Source organism: Neovison vison, chromosome 10 (genome assembly GCF_020171115.1).
Source record: "Neovison vison isolate M4711 chromosome 10, ASM_NN_V1, whole genome shotgun sequence".
In the NCBI taxonomy this organism is placed as follows: Eukaryota; Metazoa; Chordata; class Mammalia; order Carnivora; family Mustelidae; genus Neogale; species Neogale vison.
This window is the reverse complement of record NC_058100.1, coordinates 1,906,345-1,923,720: the sequence shown is the minus strand read 5'-3', so window position 1 is coordinate 1,923,720 and position 17,376 is coordinate 1,906,345. Positions and strand designations below refer to the sequence as shown.

At 65.2% G+C, this 17,376-nt stretch overlaps 1 protein-coding gene across 1 annotated transcript; it reads right to left on the bottom strand.

The window, feature by feature from the left end:
* On the bottom strand, positions 1-16,327 carry LMNA (lamin A/C). The gene is made up of 12 exons (XM_044266557.1): positions 15,673-16,327; positions 5,553-5,709; positions 4,379-4,504; positions 3,971-4,141; positions 3,730-3,855; positions 2,892-3,112; positions 2,579-2,804; positions 2,186-2,293; positions 1,966-2,085; positions 1,489-1,578; positions 524-793; positions 1-249 (listed from the first exon to the last, which is right to left on the bottom strand). The coding sequence occupies exons 1-12, from the start codon at positions 16,026-16,028 to the stop codon at positions 223-225; spliced, it is 1,998 nt and encodes a 665-aa protein (XP_044122492.1). The 5' UTR covers positions 16,029-16,327; the 3' UTR covers positions 1-222.
* Between the last annotated feature and the right edge of the window lie 1,049 nt (positions 16,328-17,376).

Genomic DNA, 17,376 nt, shown 5'->3' with positions numbered 1-17,376 from the left:
TTGACATAGATGATTTTTTTTTTTGCTTGTGTTTTCCTTCAGTATAAAACCACTGTAGAAAATAACTTCTTTTAGAAAAAAAAAAAAAAATAGAAGAAGAAAACCAAAGGGGTACTTTTCTTTGGCTTCAAGCCCCGTCCCACGAGGTGCAGGGCGGGGGTCCAAGAGAGGTGGGGTGGAAGCGGGAGGCCTCCACCACCACGCGGCCTGGCAGGTCCCAGATTACATGATGCTGCAGTTCTGGGGGCCCTGAGAGAGAGAAGGGAGAGGGGAGCGGTGTGAGCAGCAGCCTGTGGCCCCCACCCCCCTGCCCCTGGCCCCGCCCCCGCCCTCCAGTCTGGGGCTCAGACGGGAGGGGCAGGGTGCAGGAGCCCACCAGTTGGGACCTTGGGCTGGGGGAGGAGGCTCCCACTCCCCCGGGCTGCGGAAGAGAAGGCCTCCCCCCTCCACAGGGCCCCCTTGGCCTAACCCTCAAGGACCCGCGGCCCCTGCTGGCAGGTGTGCAGGCAAAGCGGGGACTCACCTGGGTGCGGCGGCTGGAGTTGCCCAGGAGGTAGGAGCGGGTGACCAGATTGTCCCCGAAGCTGCCACCCCCACTGCCCCCTACACTGCGGTAGCTGCGGGTGACCGTGACACTGGAGGCCGAGGAGCCGGATGAGATGGATCCGCCCACCGCGGCGCCCGCGCTGCCGGCAGAGGCCTTGTCGGCGGGCTGCCCGCACGTCCCGCACAGCACCGTGCGCGAGCGCAGGTTGTACTCAGCCGGGTCCCCCGAGCTGCTGCAGTGCGAGCCCTGAGGAGGAAGACAAGGCTCAGGCGGGACAGGCGAGCCCCGGACTGTGCGCTTGGGCCCAGCCCCCGCTCTGCGCTCCGGTGCGCACCGCCACCAGGCAGAAAGGCGGGCTCTGGGCTTGGGGGCCCCAGTGGAGGGCCCCTGCTGGGAGGAGGGGAAGCCGTGGGGGAGCAGAGGGTCAGGAAGACTTGGGGACCGGGAACTGGAGCTGTGCCTGGACCCTGTCCCAGCCACTCGAAGCTTATGAGGGAGAGGAGAGTGAGCGAGCTCGTAGGGCAGCAGCCATGCAAAGAAAACGGGGCTGGGGGTTGGGAAGAGAACGTTCTTGCAGGAAGGAGAAACGGGGCGCATGCAACTGGAAGGGCAAGAGAAAGGAAATGCTAGCGACAGGAGTGGGGGGAGAGAGGCAGGGCCAGGCGCCCGCATCTGTCCTCCTGTCCCCTTCCTGGGAGACACATCCAGACCCAGTCCGCTGCTCCCGCGGGAACACCCCACGGCAGCAGACGTTCCCGCTCCTTCCCAGCCGAGGGCACCCAGACACCTGGGCTCCCTGTTCAAGGTACAGGGAGGAGAGAAGAAGAGCCAGGGCAGCGTGTGAAGTTCCAAAACATTCTTTAATGAGAAGATTTTTGGCAAGGAGAGGCCTGGCGGAAGACCGGGGCGTGGGCTCGGCCTCAGCGGCGGCTGCCACTCACATGGTGGTGATGGAGGAGGTCCTCTCCGTCCTCGTCCTCATCGTCCTCGACCACCGTCACCGAGCGCACCAGCTTGCGCATGGCCACCTCCTGCCAGGGACGGGGCACCAGGTACCAGGGGTCAGGGGTCAGAGCCGGGGCGGGGCACGGGCATTCTCACTCCCAGTGACCCCCCCCCTGTGGCGCTGGAGCCGAGGGACTTTCCTTCTCCAGAGGGACCTGGCAGGCTCGGCGGGTGTGTGTGTGTGTGTGTGTGTGTGTGTGTGTGTGAGAGGAGTGTGCTCCTGCCTTTATCCACCCTGCTGTCTATCTTCCCTGCCTTAGGCCGCTGGAGGAGGCACCCCGGGTCTGCCAGCTGGGCAGAGTCTGGGGCCCGGGGCCGACCGGGAGGGAGCTAGGTCCCCCGGGGCTGGGTGCTGCTGGGTCCAGCTCTGGGGGAGGCTGGTCCAGCCGGAGGCCGGCCCGCAACATACTCACTTCCCCAGTGGAGTTGATGAGGGCCGTGCGCAGGCTGTTCCCGCAGCCCCAAGTGTTCTGCGCCTTCCATACCAGGTCGGTAGGGGGGCTATGGGTGGCCCCGGCGCCTGCAGCCCAGATCTGGGGAGGCAGGGTTAGAGAAGGGCACTCAGTCCATCGTGCCCAGCCTCAGACCAGCCCCGCCCCACCCAAGGTCGCCCCAGGGGACCCTGCCACTCACCGTCACCACCTGCCCAGCCTTCAGGGTGAACTTCGGCGGGAAGCGGTAGGTCAGCAAGGGGTCATCTCCATTCTGGCGCTTGATCTGCCAATTGCCCATGGACTGGTCCTGCCGGGAAGGAAGGGAAGGGGAAGGTGGGGGAGGCGCGCTCGGGCTCCCCGGCCCATCTTGCTCCGGCACCTGGGCTGGGCCCCACCAGGGAGAAGAGCGAGGTACCGGGCATGCTGGGGTTTAGCTGCTCGCCCAGGGTCCCGCAGCCAGTGGAGCGACGCCTGGCCCTGGTCTGGCTCTGGGAGGGGCAGCCCGCGGTCCCAGGGCCATCCCCTCCTGCTGCAGCTCCTCCCTCCCCGAGCCCAGCCCCAGCCCCAGCCCGAGCCCGGCCTGCAGGCCCACCTCGCTGGACTTGTTGCGCAGCCGCACGAACTTGCCGTCCTCGTCCACCTCCTCCACGGCCACGCGGCCGCTGGTGCGGGCGTGCTGGGAGAAGCTGCTGCTGCGGCTCTCGGACGACTCCAGCTTGCGCTTCTTGGTGACACTGCCGGTCCCCTGTGTCTGGGAGGAGTGGGAGGAGGCGCGGCCCCGGCTGCGCTGTGAGGTGGGGCTGGGGGACAGACGCAGCCTGGCAAGGGGACACAGGGGGCCTTGTCAGCGCCGGCGGTGGGCCACACGCCCCCCCATGGCCCGCCCTGGGCTCCTCCCCACCCACCTCTCCTCCTCGCCCTCTAGGAGCTTGCGGTAGGCGTGGATCTCCATGTCCAGGGCCAGCTTGATGTCCAGCAGCTCCTGGTACTCGTCCAGCTGCTGCTGCATCCTCGCCCGCATCTCCGCCATCTCCCGCTCCTTCTCGGCCAGCAGCCGCCGGCTGGTGTCGCGCTCACGGGCCAGCGCGTCCTCCAGGTCCCGCAGCTTCGCCTCCTTGGCCGCCAGCTGGGCGAGCAAGCCGGGGTCAGGGGAGCTCCCAGGGTCTGGGAGCTCGGACAAGCGGTGCCCACCCCCCGACTCTATCCCGGCTCTCCGGCCCCCCACCAGGGCCTGCTGGGGGCTCTCACGTGGCCTGGCTGGCTTCCCCAAAACCTTCCCTGTATTGAACTGAAATCTCTCGTTCTGGGACTGGAACCTGCTTCCTCCGGCCACAAACGCACAGCCGGCCGCAGCACTGAGCCTCGCGCAGGGTAAGAGGCGCCTCCATTTTCAAAAGGGAAAACCAAGGGGCGCCTGGGTGGCTTAGTGGGTTAAGCAGCTGCCTTCAGCTCGGGTCATGACCTGGAGTCCCGGGATCGAGTCCCGCATCGGGCTCCCTGCTCTGCGGGGAGTCTGCTTCTCCCTCTCACCCTCCCCTTCTCATGCTCTCTCTCTCTCTCAAATAAAGAAAATCTTTAAAAAAAAAAAAAAAGGGAAAACCAAGGCTCTGTGGAGCGCAGGTCACACAGGCCAGACCAGGTCACGGACTCTGAATCCCAGGCTCCCCAGTCAGGCTGGGGCCCCAGGGCACACTGTGTCCCCCCGCCCCAGAAGGCTCCGTCCCGGGAGGGCGGCGGGGGCACCTGCTTCTGCAGCTGGCTCAGCTGGGCCGACAGGCTGTCGATGCGGATGCGGGACTGCTGCAGCTCCTCGTGCGCGGCGCCCACCAGGTTGCTGTTCCTCTCCGCCGACTGCCTGGCGTTGTCCAGCTTCAGGGGAGAGCACAGGGTCAGGGCGCTGCCCGCGGCGGCGCCGTCCAGGCCGGGCCGAGGCTGAGGGAGCCGGGGCGGGGGGAGGGGGCGGGGAGGTGGCCGGGGGCAGCACCTTGGCGGAGTAGGTCTTCTCCAGCTCCTTCTTGTACTGCTCCACCTGGTCCTCGTGCTGGGCCCGCAGCTCCTGCAGCGCGTCCGCCAGCCGGCTCTCGAACTCCCGCTGCTTCCCGTTGTCGATCTCCACCAGCCGCGTCTCGTGGCGGCGCTTGGTCTCACGCAGCTCCTGGGGGCGACCCGAGATGGGACCCGGTCCTTGGAGGCTGAGGCCGGGGTGGCCAAGCCCCCTGCCCGATCCTACGCCTGAGCGGAGGCCCTGTCACCCTCCTTTCGCCTGGGGTCTGGGTGCTGGACGTCCCCCCCCCCCCACCCCAACGAGCACAGGGCAGGCCGGCGGGCCAGGCCGGCGCCCGGCACCCAGCGCAGCCCCAGCGCCGCGGCCGCACCCACAGAGCCCGCCCACCTCGCTGTAGATGTTCTTCTGGAAGTCCAGCTCCTCCTTCAGGGTCTGCAGCCGGTTTTCAGCGTCCACACGCCGCAGCATCTCGTCCTGCAGCTGCTTCTTGGCCTCGCCCAGCGCCGCCTCGAGCTGGGAGAAAGGGGGCAGAGGTCAGGGAGACGGGCCGTGGAACATCAGAGCCACAAGGAAGCCGAGTGTCTGTCCGGCACACCCCTTCACGTGTGCAGACACAGGTCCGGGGGACGGAGAGCCTCCGCGGTCACCGAGGTCACAGTGTCCCGTCACCCACAGAAACCGCTCCGGACAGGTACTCGCATCCCTCCCGGGCACAGCTCAGGAAGTGCTCTGAAGGGGGGTGTCCAAAGTACAGAGGAGCACGGGGCAAGAAACCGAAGTGTGCCCAGGGGGGTGGGGGGCACTGCCATGGCCAGGGCGCGGAAGAGAGCCTGTGCAAAGGCCTGGGGGTGTGAAGGCCTGAGTGGTGCAGGGAGGGGCTGGAGGTGGGAGGCCCGGAGGGCAATGGCCCAGCCCGGGCTTGGCAGTCAGCCTGCTGGACTCTTGCGTCTGTCCGGCACACTGCTGTGGCAGGGCCTGGGAGGGGACAGGGCCCACGGCGGGAGCTGGGCAGCTGACGCTGGTTGTGCCCATGCTCTGATCGGAGGAGCTGCGCCAGCCAGCTTCCTGGATTCCGTCCCTAGCCTGGGGTGGGAGATGGGAGGGAGCACGGATGGTGGGGGGTTTTGAAAGTCAGTACAACCATACCCGTGCCTGCATCCCGTCTGTGATGAACCCCCACTACCAGCCCAGGCTGTGATGTCCAGAGGGAGCGTGGCTCTCTGACGGCACAGCCAAACCAGGCGGGATGGGGGCCAGGCACGACTCCTTACACAGTTACGTGGATGCGGCTGGGGGCTCTTTCATTTATGAACGTTAAGCTCTACGGACGATGTGGGGCTCCACCCTGCGACCCCGAGATCTGGACTCGCACGCTCTAGCCCCTGAGCCGGCTGGGCTCCCAGCGACGGGCGGTCTGGCATCGCCGCTGCAGGATACCCGCAAGCAGAGGCGGCTGCGATACGGAGGGGAAGGGGGGCCGGGGGCCGGCAGGGGGAGTAGAGTGGCCTGCTCTTGGCCATGGGGGAGGCAGGGTCACAGCGGCCCCGGAGGCTGGCCTCACCTTGGCCACCTGGCCCCGCAGGTCATGGAGCTCTCCCTCCAGCGTGCGCTTCTCGCTGAGCGCGGTGCTCAGGGCGGCCTCCTTGGAGTTAAGCAGAGCCTCCAGGTCCTTCAGCCGGGCCTGGGCGGCCATCAGGTCGCCCTCCTTCTTGGTGTTGCTAAGGAAGCAAGGGAAGAGTGGGCTTAGGAGGAGAAGTCCGTGTCCCAAGGAGAACCTGGCTCCAGCGGGGAGCCACAAGTCACCTCCCAGAGGCCTGCCCGGCCGGCCCGCCTGTCCCGGGAAGTGCCAGGAGAGGGCATCCTTGCTCTTGGTCTGTTGGCATAGGCCTGCCCCTGGGGCTGGACTCCCACTTTCCCCAAGGTCCCCCAAACCCCCTTCCTGCTTCTCCACCCTTCCCATGACTCAGTGCTCAGGAACGTGCCTGGGGCCAAGGGCAAAAGCAATCCCAGGAGATGAATGCCTTTCCCTCTCTCTCCTCCCATTCCTTCCCAAAGAGACAGGGCCACCTTTGTCTCCTGCCCCTTCCCACACAAGGCCTTAACCTTTTTTTTTTTTTTAAGATTTTATTTATTTATTTGACAGACAGAGATCACAAGGAGGCAGAGAGGCAGGCAGAGAGAGAGGAGGAAGCCGGCTCCCTGCTGAGCAGAGAGCCCGATGTGGGGCTCGATGTGGGGCTTGATCCCAGGACCCTGAGACCGTGACCTGAGCTGAAGGCAGAGGCTTTAACCCACTGAGCCACCCAGGCGCCCCAAGGCCTTAACCTTCTCCCTGACTCCACCCACTCTCCACTGGGCCAGGCCTCCCTCCCTACAGGGGCCCAGACAGCCAGGTTTCCAGCCCTGGGGTCCATGCTTCCCTACTGCACCTTGGGCCCCAAAGGGATGGGCCACCTCTCCTAGCCCCTTTTACACATCAGGGATGGTTTAAAACTCAGGCAGGAGGACAGCAAAGCGTGGTACTGAGCCCACCCCTTCTCATACCCAGTCTGGGTCCCCTGATCCGGGCCAAGCACAGGGGTTCCAGCTGCCGCCCGCCCTCCAGGCCTTGTCAGAGCAGGAGAGAATGCTAAGCCTGGTCCTTGGGCCGCAACCCTCAGCATCTGGCTCCAGATGTGGCCCCTGGGTCTCCAGGTTTGAACCTCCGTACCCCTCCAGCTGGGCGAAGCTTTAGCCAAGTAACCAGATAAACGTGGCTCTCGCTGTCACCTCCCTCTCTTTCTGGGCCCCCAGTTATGTTTGCTAGATAGTGACTCAGAGACACAGAGGGGTCCAAACCTCTGGGAAACCCAAGAACTTTGCAATAGGTGGTGAGAGAGAGCAGCAGCGCCTGGAGGAAGGAGCCCAGGGCCTGGGCCCAGCTGCCCTCATGGAACTCCTCTGTCCTGAGCCCGAGCCAGAGACTAAAGGGAAAGGAAAACCAAACGTGGGCGGGGGTGGGGGACTTCTGTCCTGGAAGCAAGAAGAGTGGCCCTTCAACATTTTTCTCCTCGGCAAAAGCCGTTCGCTCCAAGAGACCCAGCCTTTCCCTGCGAGGCCGAGGGAGCCTTGACGAAACTGTGCAGGGCGCAGCCCAGACGGGGGCGAACTCCTGCCACCGCCCAGGAATTTCCAAACGGGGTCACTGGTCTCTAGCAGGGCCCTACCAGGAGGGGGACACGGTGACACCCAGCTGGGGTCGGGGGACGCAAAGACCTAGAGAGGGCGCCCCTGGAGGCGCTGGGCCAGGCGGCCGGCCACACCCCAGAACAAGCCCTCTGATGGGGCAGCGTCCGTCTCCCGCGCACAGAGGCCCGTCCAGGCCTGGAGGATGTCTCCCCTCCTCCGACGCAGCCAGAAAAGCTAAAAATAAAGTCAAAACCCAGCTCAGGTTTTGGCTGCCATCCGGCCCAGCCCCTGGCTGGGAACACAGCCCCAACTTTCCATGACTTCAGAACTTCTCCGAAGCTGAGCCAGCGGCAGGGGGAGGAACCAAGAAGAAACCGCCGGTAAAGTGAAGCCGTGTGGCCCCAGACGGCAGCTCCTGGGCCCGCTCCAGAGCCCCGCAGAGGCCTCTACACCCGCGGCCGGCGGTGCTACAGCCGCTCTGGGCCAAGAGGACTGGGAGGGGCTCGCGGGGGGCCAGCGCAGGCCCCTGCTCTCAGACGAGGACACTAGGCACAGAGGACCCAAGTGAAGGGCCTGCAGGCGGCAGTAGCCCAGGACCGGGGTCACACTCAATCCCGCTGTGGGGGACCCCTGCCTTGGCTCCCAAGGCCTTCTGCGGGGATCCAGCCTGCCCGCCGTGGCGCAGGACCCGGGCTGAGGGCAGAGGGGCCAGCGGCTGCCCTCTGCCAGCGTACGGTCTGCGGGGCTCCCGGCGCCCACGGCTCCCCGCAACGGCGGTGTGGGTAACAACGCTCATCAGAGGAAGGCGACGGCAGCCAGCAGGCCTGGGCGCCCGTCACGCAGTGGCCACTGCTTTAAGGGTCCATGCTCGCTCCCTTGGTCTGCACAGCGGCCCACGAGCCGGCGCCCTCCCCGTGTCACTGAGGACGCCGAGGCACGGAGGGTCACGTCCACGTCTACGGGGCAGCAGCAGACCTGCAGCAGAGCGGCCCCTAGCACAGCCTTGAAGCAGCAAGGAGGCGATGAGCCTTTCCATCCTGTCCTGGCGATGGCAGCCGCAACCACCGGCAAAGAGGGAGGGGAGGGGGGCGCTGGCGGTTTCCTCATGTGGGGTGGAGAGCCCCCATGTGTGGGACACTGTCAGCCACCCACAGCTCATGACTCAGCCCCCAGGCGCTGTGTGGCCGGGGAGCCACGTGCCCACTCCAGGAAACGGCTGGGACGGTGCAAAGCCAGGCCCCTTGCCTGCCTAGACCCAGCAGGGACCCCCGAACAGACCCTGGCCAGGTGGTCAGCCCCTCAGGTGCCAGGGCCCCTGGGGCTGGTGGCAAGCGGTGGGTGGGGCGGCCCAGACGCAGAGAAGGGCGGGAACGGGGCTGCAAGTGACTCACCCTGGGGGGACAATGCCGGGCAGGGGTCGGGAAATCCTCTAGCACCCACAGGGGAGACCCTGACTTTGCCCACATCCTGCCCCAGCCCTCGCGTCCAGAGGCCAGCAGGGCCCGGCGTCCTGCTGCCGCCTCGTCTCACAGCTGGCAGATCCCTCGACCGGACAGAGACAGTGGGCTGGGGCGGGCAGCGTGCGGAGAGCTGGGGCCCGAGGCCGGGGGTCTGCAGGGGCCCGGGGTCCGCAGGGCCGAGGCCTCAGGGTAGGGAAGCTCGGGGGCGGGTGGGCCCCAGGCCAGGTGCTGGCCCGCCCACTGAGTCACCCTCCTCAGCCGGCTCCGATGCCAGATATGGAAGCCAGGCCGCCCAGGCCTGTTTGGGACCCGTTGCTAGGCTGGGCGGGGGAGGCCCTCATTTCCTCCCCCCGGGGCCTGAGGAAGAAGCAAGGGGCACAGAGATCCCAGGCCACCCTCAGACTTGGGAGGGGGAGGGGAACATGGCCACGGGGTCCCTGAGGAGCCGCCCAGCCCTGCAGGGGATCCCTCCCTGGTCCCCTTGGGCCCCTCAGCTCACCTGCACACAGAGTTCCCCATGGCTGGGCAACCCCAGGACAGGAGGGAGGGGAGGGGCGGGCAGGGTCTCTGAGCCCCCGCTGTGAAGGGCGCCCCCTGTGGCAGGGCAGGGAAGGGCAGGGCGGGGGTGTGGGCCTCAGGCAGCTCTTCCCTTCCCTCCAGGACTCCAGACGGGGCCCAAGCCCGCTTCCTGCCAGCGAGGGTGTCTCCCCTGGCCACCCCCCCCTTTGTTCCAGCAGCTCCCCCCTTGCCATCTGTCCTTCCTTCCCTCTGTCTCTCCAAGCCCACCCCGACGGCTGCATGGCCTCAGCCCTGCCCTGGCGCTCTGGTCTACCCCCAGCGCCACCACCACGTGCTCTGCGGCTGCTTTTGCCCTGGCCGACCGACGCTCTGTCCACTTCCATCCGGGGCTTTTCCCGTCTGTGCCTCGAATGCCTGCAGGCCGGGCCTCCTCCTCCTCGGCCAATCCCTGCGTGGTCACAGCTGGGAAAACCGAGCCCTGGACCAGGGAAGGTTTGCCCATGGGGTCACCTGAGGACACTCACATCAGATGGGGACAGAGCCCCCAAAATGCCAGTGGGGCACCCCAAGGGGGCCTGTGGGGGGCACGCAGAGAGCGGCACTCAGGCCCCCGGGGAAGCAAGCCTGGGACGCGTGCTCCCCCGGCCTCCCCAGGAGAGTCATGGCGCCCAAACGGTGTGCGAAGCCACGGGCTTGGACGGTCCCCACCACTGGGCTGTGCGGCTGGGCTGTGGGTCGGCCGCCGCTTTCTAGTAAGGGCGGGTTGTGGGGAGACAGGACATGTGGGCCTCCAGGTACCAGTCCTCGCGGGCAGAGAGACCTTCAGGAGCAGAACTGTGGGGGAGGGGTGTTCCCGGCCCTGCCAGGCCCCGGAGCCTTCTGAGCACCTCGTAGCCAGAGAGCACAGGTGGGCCCCTGGGGTGGACCCCACCTGGACCTCCCCACACAGGTGCGGGCGCGGCTCTGCCTCCCCAGGCCTCTCCTGGGTGTGACACCACCGCTTCTGCCTGGTTGGAGGCCCTCAGATCCCTGTCCAGAGCCGCGGGGCTCCAACTGTCCCCCACCCTAGACAAAGCCAGGTGGTGACTCCAGGCGGGGGGCAGGGGGAGGGACTGGCGCTGACAGGAGGGCTGGGAGGCCTGTGGACATGTTCAGACGCAACTCCAGCAGAGGCGCTGGGCCTGGCGGGGGGCCAGGCCTGAGTCACAGCTGCTGGGTGTATCAACGTGGCATTGTACCGAGACAGGAGGCAGGAGGCGCCCGCAACCAGAGGCTGGGCCCCGGGGTCCTGTGCGATAGGCAGCTGGCTTCCTGACCAACGGCTCCCGCAAGGTCCCTGCCAACTCCCCTTTCCTTCTTCTTGGCCTATCTCTCTAGCAGTCCCTCCTGCCTTGTCACGGCAATGCACGGCTGAGGCCTGGGGCTAGACCAAAAGCAGGGGTGTGGGGAATGTCCAGGGGGAGGGAGGCCACCAGCAAAGGGAAGGGCATTTAGGGGCTCCCCCACAAGAAGCTGACTCAGAAGTCCCTTCTTTAGGATGCATGAACCCTCCCCCTGGTGGCTTCTGCTTATTAACCCCATGACAGCAAGAGGGGGTGGGAGCCACACCCCAAGATCAGGAAAGGAAGTGGGAGGACCTAGGAGTTCTGGTCCCACCGCATTCCAGCTCCAGGTGCCAGCTTAGAACCCCAGGAGAAGGGGGGCCCTGGAAATCCCCATCCCTGCCACCCCCCAGAAACCAGGCCCCTTGTTAGGAGGGTCCCTAGCTCCTCTGATCCAGCCCTAAAGGGACACCTGTGTTCTGTCCCCTCCCTTTGTCCCCCGTGCTAGTCCCGCCCTCCTCCCTCTTGCTGCCGCTGGGCAAGAACATCCACGGTCCCCCTCAGAAAAAGGCCCCCCCCAGCCCTTCCTTCTCAGACTGAGCAAGTTCAGGGTCTCCTGTCCACCCTCACGCTGCCCTCTACCGTGACTCAGCTCCTGCCTTGGGCCCGGGATCCCAGCCAGAATTAATCCCGGCTTCCTCTCCCACACACGGACAGGGAGCACCCCCACCTGCCCCCCCTTCCCAAACTCTGTCCCCCTCCAAGTCCTCCTCACAGCCCGACCTCAGGTTGGGGGAGCCGGAGTGGGTGCAGGAAGGGAAGGGAAATGGGTGGGCAGCCCAAGGTCAGCCGCACGTCTGCGGGTAACAGCGCCCCCCCACCCCCGGGAGTCCCTGCCAGCCCAGCACGGGCCTGTGGCCCTCAGCCCGTCCTGTAGAACATGGCCCTTCCCACTGTCCTGGAAGCAGACGCGTGACCACGAAGTGTCCCTTCTTACCAGCAATAAAAACAAAGCCTGAACCGAGAGTGTAATGTCACCACCGTGAACTGCTCACACAACCTCTGACAACAGAGAAGCGTGTCTGCGCTCTGCCTTCCGCAGCTCGTGGGAAGCATTTCTATGAGAACACCATTGGCTGTTAATTATGTTCACATTAAGTATGTTTGATTTTAACATTTATAGCTTATAACATTTATGGCTTGGTGCTTTGGAGGACTGTGTTCTCACGTGGTGGGTCCCTGTGCTACTTTGGAACCTGAGGGATCTCTGGACACCTCCTGCTCTCACCCCTTTATTCCACAGCTGGGGAAATCCAGAGAGGGAAGGTGACTGGCTCAGGGTCACACAGCAGTGTGGCAGCAGGACCAAGCCTAGGGAAAAGGGCATCGAGGCCCAGGGCTGTTCCTGCGGCCTCGTGCGGGCTGTCATTTTGCTGGTGGCCGCCTCGTTAGGGGACAGGAGCCTCTGCAACCACTCTCCGGACGAGAACATCAGAGCTTGGCCCGCGTCTCTTCCAGGACCCTGGGGCTCCAGGAGGCGGGACTAGGGGGGCACTGCCCTAGTGCTAGGCCTCTGAGCCAGACAGGGTAAGGGGCCCAGAGAGGAGTGCCTCCTCTGGGGGAGGGGCAGAGGCCCAGCTGGGAGGTGAAGGCCCTGCCGCCCACTTGTTCTCCCAGCTGTCCCTGGCTTCATCCCTGACACTGAACTACTGAATCCCGGCGGAGGGAGGGTGGGGAGTACTGGGGGGGGACGAGGGGCACTGCCCACACATGGGCAAGTCTCAGAATAGAGACTGGGGGAAGGACCGGCCGGGCCTGTGATCACAGGAAGGCACTCAGGAAGCCCCGTGGGAGCTGCGGTCTCTTGTCCCTTTTGGGTTCCTCACGCAGTGCTCAGTCCGTGAGCTTAGCTGCCCCTTCACTGCCTCAAAGCAGAATGTAGACTTCAGGGACAGGGGCGGGGGGCCAGCGAGAGAGAACACCGGGGCTCCCTCAGGTGAGAACAGGGGCCCAGGTTTCCTCAAAGGCCTCCATCCCTGTTCCCTTTGATCTCTGCCAGAGGGTACGGCGTCCTTCATCCAAGTAGACACTTCCGGGGCCAAGTCCCAAGACAGGAACCCCCAGCCCTCCAGAGCTCTGTCTTAGGGGCCCCGGCCTGGCAGGGTCTTGGGTCTCTCCAGGTACAGGGCAGAGCAAAGGCTGGGTACCCGCAGACCCTGGCAGGACAGGACAGCATGGCGGCGTTGCTGGCCCTGCTGGTCCGAGTGCCACCTGCAGACGGGGGACTGAGCCTCCGCTGCCCCACCACGCCCCGCCCTCCGGACCCTACCCTGCCCTCTAAGCCAGAGAAGTCGGCTCCTGTGGCGCAGGCCCTGAACTGGAACTGGGGAGGCCTATGCTCAAGTCCTGACGCGACCCCTTTGCTCTGTGACCAGACAAGCCTCTGCCCCACTGAGCGCTGGGACCAGCCGGGGCCTCTGCTTCCCTGCCCGGCCTCCTGGGGCCCGCACTGGAGCAGACAATACAGGAAGTTGTCAAACACCCAGCCTTGTCCTGGGGGAAGAGGAGCTTCTGCTTTGCGGGCCCAGGATCTCCCCACTTCCGACTCGGCCTTCCTCCACTTCCACGTGGGAAGGCGCAGACCTCAGCCCCGTGCTGTGGCCCCGGACTCCGCTCCGCACCCACCTGTGGCACCGCGGCCCCAGACCTCCAGCAGGGGTCCCACGGAAAGCTCCCAGGATGCCTTGGGGAGTGCGGGGAGAGTGCGGCATTCACGCCCCCCTCCCTTTGAGACATGTGCTGTCCCTCTGTCTCTTCTAAAGCCACCGGGGTGGAAGGGAGGAGGGGGACAGCATCTGAGTCAGCGGCCCAGCTGTCCTGCTGGGTTGGGGCCCAGCTCTCAGCCTGGACCCCAGGAGGGCTTTCCCTGGTGTTTTCAGCTCCCCATACTCCCATGCTTAGTTGTCCAAACACGTTAGACTCCAGCATAGACAGAATGTGTGGGGGGGTGCTTGCTTCTGCTTGGGGCCTATTACCCAGCCCAACCAGAGGACGCCCCAAAGCCCTGGGTGTGGTCAAGGTACCAGACTGGGCCAGGGATTGCCACGGGTTCTTACAGAGAGCTCCGCACCCCAACCAGACGCCTGGCACTGACCTCTGCGCTCTCATTAAACATTAAACCAGACACCACCTTCTCCCTAGGCTTTCATGGGAGGAGTCACGGCGAAGCCTTTCTTTCTCTCCCCAATTCTTCATTCTACTCTTCTCGCCCTGGACACAGCGGACACAAAGACAAGCAAGGAATCCAGTCTTCTCCTCTGGGGACAGAGACGGGGACACCCCGAGTCGAGGCTTCGTCTCCACCTGCCTCCCAGCAGCCCGAGATCCAGGTGTGTCAACCCACCCCTCGCTTCCGGAAGCCCAGCCTCCCCAGCCAGCATCAGAGAGGGAGAAGAAAGGCAAATGGCTAAATATAACCCCGGGCACACACCGCCCCCGCCCCTGCCCCACGTGCGTGCACACCCGCCTGGCGTCCCAGGCCTGGACAGCTGCACCGCGAGGCTGGGGAGACAGCCTGACGTGGCTGGGTTAGCGAGGGACGGCTGACTCCTCATCCTGTCTCCCGATCAGTGTCGCCCCACAAAACACCCGCTGAGAATGCCCTTCGCGGGAACGGGCAGTGGCAGACTAATCTAACACGCTGATGCTCTGGGCAATCCCCCGAGCTTGCTTCCCATCTGTCCTGCTAGCTCAGTTGTTCCTGTCACTACTGCAGAAAGACAGGAGTGGCCTCTGGCAACAATGCCTCCCGGTGAGTGACCCTGTCTGCGGCCACAGTTCCCACCCAGTCTTCAGGAGGGGATAGACCCGCCACGCCCATGGGGCCAGGGGCCTGGTAGAGGAAGGGCCAAGAGAAGGGCGAGATCTGGATCTCCGGATCCAGAGAGGCTCAGAGGAGAGCCAGTTTGAAGACGACTGAAAGGCAGGGAAAGAAGGGAAGTCAAGCCGTGGCCCCCACCGCCCACCCCAAGGATCTCAAGCACCTTCAGTGCTCCTTGGCTTGGAGAAAAGGGGAACGGGGAGGAGGAAAGTAAATCCTTGGGGCTTTACTTCCAAGCTCCAGGATCCAAACTTCCAGGCTCCAAAGGCCTTTTGAGAAAAGAGGGTGGAGTCAAGTAGGGTGGGGTAGGGTGCGGCAGGGATGGGTGAGGTAGGAGGGGCTTGAAGTGGCCAACGGCTGGATTTCAAAAATGTCCCTGTATTCCAGCAGCTTCATAAGGCAAAGATCAAAACAGAGTCAGTAGCTGAGTGGACCGGGCACAGCAAAGATTGCTCAGTGGGGCCGGGAAATGAGAGTGGCTCACCCCAAGGAAGGAGAGGCAGGGAGGAGCAGGCCCCCCCAGCGTCAGACACCAGGCAGAAGGCCAAGGCTGGTGCACCAGACCTGGGCACAGGCAACACAACTTCCTGAGCCGGGAGCGAGCCGGGAGGGAGCTGGGAGCCTCTGCCCTCTGTCTCCCTCCCTCTCCTGCATTCCTGGGCCAAGCAGGCCAAGGGCTGTGGGAGCTGCGGGGGAGCCTTGCTCCTGGGGCCTGCTGAAGGGCCTGTCAGAGCCCAGAGAAGGTCCCAGACAGGCGAGTGGAGCAGGAGGAAAGCTTCCCAACTCTTGGAACCCCGGAAAGAGTTGTGCCAAGGGGGTCACCTCCACGTTCCTGCCTGGCTAACCTCTCTCCAGCCCCACTGGGTGACTGCCAGCAGGGGTGCTCCGTCTTAATGGGCACCAGGTGTCCAGACATAGGCTGGGCACAGCTGGCACAGTGCCAAGCCAGCCAAGAAAGTTCTAACAGGACCCTTTCACCCACTCCAGTGTGTCCTGAGAGCCCAGATTTTTTAGAACGGGCAGCGCCCCTGGCTCCCGTCGGCCTGCAACCCCCGCCCGGACAGGGACAGAGTTGTGGGCCTGCCGTCAGCCCCCACTTGGCCCGATGTCCCCACCATTCCCTAGACACCCCGCCCTCTGCCAGAGACCCCTCCCTTCTCTGTCCCGTCTTGACAATTTCCCTTGGCACTGCCAGTCACCCGCCGGGGCAGTTCCGGGGAGGGAGGGGACTATAAGGCCGAGTCTATCGGCCGGCGGCGGCTGCAGTCCGACGGGGCAACGGCCCGCCCACCCTCTGGGCTCCCGCTCGCGCCGCCACCTGCGCTCACTCACCGCGCTTTGAGCTCCTTGAACTCCTCGCGCACTTTGCTCAGCTCCAGCTGCAGGCGCGCGCGCTCCTTGGCCACCGAGTCGAGGGTCTTGCGGGCATCCCCGAGCTCGGCCTCGTAGGCGGCCTTGATACCGGACACCTCGCGGCTGACCACCTCCTCGGACTCGGTGATGCGAAGGCGCAGGCCGGCGTTCTCCGTCTCCAGCGAGCGCACCCGGTCGATGTAGACGGCCAGGCGGTCGTTGAGCTCCTGCAGGTCCTCCTTCTCCTGCAGCCGGGTGATGCGGGTGGGCGACAGCGGGGTGGAGCTGGCCTGCGCCCCGCTGCGGGTGGCGCGCCGCTGGGACGGGGTCTCCATGGCCGGCAGGGTGGCAGCGCTGCCCACAGGGCAGAGGTCCCGGGAAGGGCGCGGTGCTCGGGCCGAAGGGCAGAGACCGCTCGGGGTCGGAGCGCGCGGGCCGGCGGGCTCCTGGCGGGCGTGGGCTCTGGGCCGGGCGCTGTCGGACCTCGGGACCTGGGCGCGCGGCTGTCGCTGCGGCGCTCCCGCGGACACTCTGAGTCACCAACGCCGGGCTCGGCCTCTAATAGGTCTAGGGAGTGGGAGGAGGGGCCGCCGCTCTTAAAGGGGCCGCCGCACAGCCGCAGCGGGAGGCGAGGGGGCGGCGCGGAGAGGCGAGGACCGCGGGGCGCGGCGGAGTGGGCTCCACCCCGGCCCGCGCTCCCGCTCGGCCCTGCGCTTCCCGCGTCTTGGGTCCGCCCCCTCCCAGGGCTCCCTCCCAGCCGCAAGCTTACCCCCACCGGCTCGGGCCTTCCCGGGAGGAAGGCCCAGCCAAAGGCTGGGAGTGGGTGGGCAAAGGGCAGGAGGAAAAGAGAAAGCGGGTGGAAGGCGCGGGAGGGCGTCAGGCAGGCCAATCCAGGAAAGGTGGGGGAGGGCTGAGCCTGGTGCCCATAGGGGTGACTCACTCTTCTTCCACCGCCGGCTCCCCCCTTCCTCCCCGTAGTAATAGTGAGTCACCCCTACCCCCCTCCCCATGTGGGCAGCCCATTCAAAGCAGCATCGCAGTGTGCCAGGGTGGGGTGGGGAGGGAATGCCGAGCTCTCTGGGGAGCTGGGCTGCGGGGAAGTTCTGGATCCTGAGTTCCTTTAACCCTCAATTTTTGGGGCAGAGGCCAGAAGTTTGGGGTCCCTCTTTTCCTATCTTCTGCCCCATCTTCACCCTTCAAAGCCAAGCATGGGATCCTTGACCCCAGCACCAAGCTGCAGGCCCCCGCAGAAAGCCGGGAGTAGGACCCAGGCATTTGCACCCATCCCCACCCCTTCTTCAGACCCAAGTGACTGGAAAAAGAGGCTGCGGAGGTCCCCACCACCCCCTTCATCCTTTCTGCTCCTTCTCTCCCGCCCTGCCAACTGCAAGACTGTACTTATTTTAACGGATAATTTAAAACAGATACCAGAGCTGTGCGTGCACTCATCACGTTGCCGGGACACCCGGTCCCAGATTCCTGTGGTTCCCAGAGGGGCCTGGAAGGGGGAGCAGGGCAGGGGCTGAACAGCCAGTGGTGGGTCTCTGTCCTGCTTTCAGCCAGAGAGGCGGTGTTGGGGGGCTGGGACAGCAGAGACCCCACAGCCCTCCAGCTGCCCTTATCACTACATACCTCCCTGGCCAGGTCGGCTTTGCCACTGATCACCCAGGGGACATCCCCAGA

Excerpts from the sequence above, each read along its gene's own strand:
- LMNA (XM_044266557.1), bottom strand. The coding sequence starts at position 16,028 with ATGGAGACCCCGTCCCAGCGGCGCGCCACCCGCAGCGGGGCGCAGGCC. Across the intron at positions 3,113-3,729 it reads TGAGCCAGCTGCAGAAGCAG|CTGGCGGCCAAGGAGGCGAA; the intron begins GTGCCCCCGCCG and ends TTGCTCGCCCAG. Across the intron at positions 250-523 it reads ACTCCAGCCGCCGCACCCAG|GGCCCCCAGAACTGCAGCAT; the intron begins GTGAGTCCCCGC and ends TCTCTCTCTCAG.